This window comes from Octopus bimaculoides, chromosome 11 (assembly GCF_001194135.2).
Source record: "Octopus bimaculoides isolate UCB-OBI-ISO-001 chromosome 11, ASM119413v2, whole genome shotgun sequence".
NCBI lineage: Eukaryota > Metazoa > Mollusca > Cephalopoda > Octopoda > Octopodidae > Octopus > Octopus bimaculoides.
In genome coordinates, this window is record NC_068991.1 from 66,540,157 (window position 1) to 66,544,391 (window position 4,235).

At 32.8% G+C, this 4,235-nt stretch overlaps 1 protein-coding gene across 1 annotated transcript in view; it reads right to left on the reverse strand.

Moving 5' to 3' along the window:
- LOC106870542 (cytochrome P450 2B4) overlaps positions 1-4,235 on the reverse strand; it is a 16,096-nt gene that overhangs the window by 10,396 nt on the left and 1,465 nt on the right. The window contains exons 2-3 of the mRNA XM_014916665.2: positions 2,925-3,150; positions 969-1,089 (exon numbers count right to left, since the gene is read on the reverse strand). Of these exons, the coding sequence (XP_014772151.1) occupies positions 969-1,089; positions 2,925-3,150 (347 nt within the window). The remainder of the gene's footprint in view (positions 1-968; positions 1,090-2,924; positions 3,151-4,235) is intronic.

Here is a 4,235-nt window from a genome sequence, read left to right on the forward strand (position 1 = left end):
ATATATATGTATACATATATATATATATATATATGTATATAATTATCCACCAAAAAATAGAATTGATATTTTCTGCTTCTGTAATACTTTTTCAGTATCTCCGGTTGGTACAGTTTTAATATCCACTACTAATAGTATTTTATTCGTGATCTATAGAAATATATAATGAAATACTTTAAAACAATTAAGAAAATTAAAATATTTTCTTTCCCCGCTTCGTGCAGCGTAAAGGGAAATGCTTTCATAATTGTGAGGTAAAACCGCTTTCCGTAGTTAACGGTAATAACATTTTGAGTGGCTATACACGTTTTCTACGTTCAAAGGGTTATAATAATACTAAATCGATACATAATGAATTTGGTAAATATAATGTTTGTGGTTTGAGTAGTAAACTTAAACTTAATAAATCTCATAAAAATATGGATGATACTATTATTAATAAATTGACCACTATTGAATCTAATAATCAATAATATACAATCTAATAATATACAAATTAAAAGTGAAGGAAAATGTAGTGTAAGTCTATATTCTAAAATTAATGGCAATATTATGGATATCTTAAGTAGGTGTAATAATAATAATAATAATAATAATAATAATAATAATAATAATAATAATAATAATAGAAATAAGAAAAAAATAAGTTTAAATTTAAGAGTAGAAAATATATTCCATATGTTAACTTTGATAAATCGAATAATGATAACTTTGATAAAGGCAATAATATTTGGTTTATTATTGCTTTTGCAAGACAAATAAAAACTAATTTGGTTAAATCTTTTTACAGATCTAATATCTAAGTATTTTAATAAAGAAAAAATAAGTATAATAAAATAATTAATAATAAAACGGTTAGAATTGATTTTTCAGTATCTAAAAACTTATTTAGAATCATCTTTTTCATTAATAACTATAAATTAGATGTTTTTTATTGTAATAGAAATAATAATACTTTAATTACTTACACTAATAATGGACCTAATCGGTATCGTATTGCTAGAATTTGTGATTGTAGGTTTAAGGATAAATATTATTTCAATAATTTTTGTATCCCAAATAACCTTATACACAAATGTCTGGTAGAATCTGAAGGAAATAGTTATTTTTACATTGGGTAAACCAAAAATTTTATTAAACGACGTATTGCAAACCATGAATATAGTTTTAGAAACAAAAATAAGCCATGTGGCGCCAGTTTAAGTAAATTTATATGGAAGTTAAAGTATAATAATAAATTATATAACCTTAAATAGTAAATACTTCGTCATGTTAGATCTTATAAAATTGCTGATAATAGGTGTGACTTTTGTGTGGAGGAAATATATCAAATTTTAACATCAAAAAATTAACTTCTTAACAGACAAGAAAGTGTTTTTATCTTGTAAACACTCTTCAAAATATGTTTAGAAAATATAATTAAATTGAATTGATTGTTTGGAGGATTATTGGGTATTAAAGTATAATCTACCTTAATTAAATGTTACATTATTATAGAATCTTTAGAATCTTACAAGGCTTTGGTCGGCCCAAGGCTATAATAGAAGACACTTGCCCAAGGTGCCACGCAGTGGGACTGAAACCGGAACCATGTGGTTGGTAAGCAAGCTACTTACCACACAGCCACTCCTGCACCTATATTTATATAAGTGTGTGTATACTATTATTATTCATATGTATATATACTATTATTATTTTGTCATGTAGTAAATTGATTGGAATCATTTACTTATAATCAATATTTTGTTAAGTAATATGATATTAAAGTTTGTGTGTGTGTGTGATTGTGTGTGTGTATGTATGTAGCCCGCCAGGGGATGGTGGCGAACCCTGCTGTACTCTTTCACCACAACTTTCTCTCACTCTTACTACTTGTTTCTATTGTACCTGTATTTCAAAGGGTCAGCCTTGTCACAATCTGTGTCACGCTGAATCTCCCGAGAACTACGTTATGGGTACACGCGTCTGCGGAGTGCTCAGCAACTTGCACGTTAATTTCATGAGCAGGCTGTACCGTTGATCGGATCGACTGGAACCCTCGACGTCGTAAGCGATGGAGTGCCAACAACAACAACAACAATGTATGTAGCAAAAGTGAGCTAAGAGAAATGTGAGAGCAACCAGTGGCGTGAATATGAAGAACATAGATAAATAGTCATATCGCTTGCCATAAATCCGTGACTTATTAAAATTATCTCAACGTTTAGATTAAAATCAGCTCCAAATATTCTTATCTCCAGGTTTATTGTCTTGAGATAAGCGGAAAGTCGTGGACACATGTATCTGTATCAAAAGGGGTAACTTGTATGCTAATTATTGTGACATGTGTCCATCAGCCAGGACACACAGATATATCACAAAAGGAGATAAGCGCTATTTTTGCAGACAGAAATAACTCACACTGACTGGTTGCATGTATATGAAAAGAGACAATATAGACATATAACCTTCTTGATATATCAAAATGAGATCCGTCTCTAGAGAACGTGTTACAATACCAAATGATAATGGAGAAAAGATCTATGTGTGAAGGAGAGATAACTTCAAGGATTAAGAATTAACACCCCCCCCCACACACACACACATGCATAAATGTGTGTGTGTTTGTGTGTGTTGTGAATGTACATGCACAGAAACAATTATAGACACACATACTTATGGGTTTCAAATTTTGGCACAAGGCCAGCAAATTCAGGTGAGAGAATAAGTCGACTACATTGACCCTGTACTCAACTCATACTTATTTTATCGACTCCAAAAGGATGAAAGTCAAAGTCGACCTCGGCGGAATTTGAACTCAGAACGTAGCAGCATACGAAATACCGCTAAGCATTTCGCCTGGCGTGCTAACGATTCGGCCAGCTCGCCACCTCTACACTCACCCATGTATACATATATATTGCTTGATGTGTACTGCTACTCACCTTTCACCAAACATGAGATTGTATATAATACCCAAAGAGTAGTATGACATCAGTTTACTCAAGGAGAACGGTTTACCATTGTGAGATTGAAAAAGTTCGCCTAATTTTTCGGTTTCTAAATGTATCTTTTCTTCTGTAATTCTTTTACCTATTCCTAAATCCCGAAGTGTTGACATAGAAAACTTTTTCATGTATTTCCATTTTTTTCCAATATTAAAAGTGATGCCTGAAACAAAGAAGGTAAAATTAAACATTTCGGTATATTAAGCAGGAAAGTATACTAGCCCCTATAGCAGTCATCAAGGTCCCATCTGACAGATGTACTGTCAGACGGGACCTTGATGACTGTTATAAAGCAGGAAAGTATACTAGCCCCTATATATATTTAATACTCAATATTTCATATATTCAATAAGACATTCAATACTTCATTTCATTTTACTATTTATATTATATATTCCATATTCTATATCCTACATTAATTTTATAAGAATATAAATCAAACATAAAAAACAGAGTTGGAACTCTTTTAAATAATATATATATATATATATATATATATATATCAGTCGGTACTAAGTGTAACTAAGGGTGCCGACACTAGACGAAACTAGATGGCAGTTTGAAAATTCTCGAGTCCGCATGGAGCGGCTGGCTCCCGTCAGCATGTATCTGCATTCTTCCTACAACATTAAGAGTATTTTAACTCTTATTTCTAGCAATGTAGGTGCATCAGCACCCCTAGTCACACTTAGCAACGATTGAATTTTTCCTTAATGGTATCACATTGCGCTGAGCTGTTTACATATATATATATGTGTGTGTGTGTGTGTGTGCGTGTGTGTGTGCGTGTGCGTGTGCGTGTGTATGTATGTATGTATGTATGTGTGTTCGTATATGTGTACATATGCACACATCCATACGTAAATACATATGTTTATGATACTAACCTACGTGGTGGAGGTGGAATATGCATTTTTGTGTGCCTTGCATTTATTGTCAAATGCTTTGCATAATGTGTTCCCATATGCAGACCGATTCAGTTACTCTTCTAAGCATCATATGTTGTTGTTGTTGTTGTTGGCACTCCGTCGCTTACGACGTCGAGGGTTCCAGTTGATCCGATCAACAGAACAGCCTGCTCGTGAAATTAACGTGCAAGTGGCTGAGCACTCCGCAGACACGTGTACCCTTAACGTAGTTCTCGGGGATATTCAGCGTGACACAGAGTGTGACAAGGCTGACCCTTTGAATTACAGGCACAACAGAAACAAGAAGTAAGAGTGAGAGAAAGTTGTGGTGAAAGAGTAC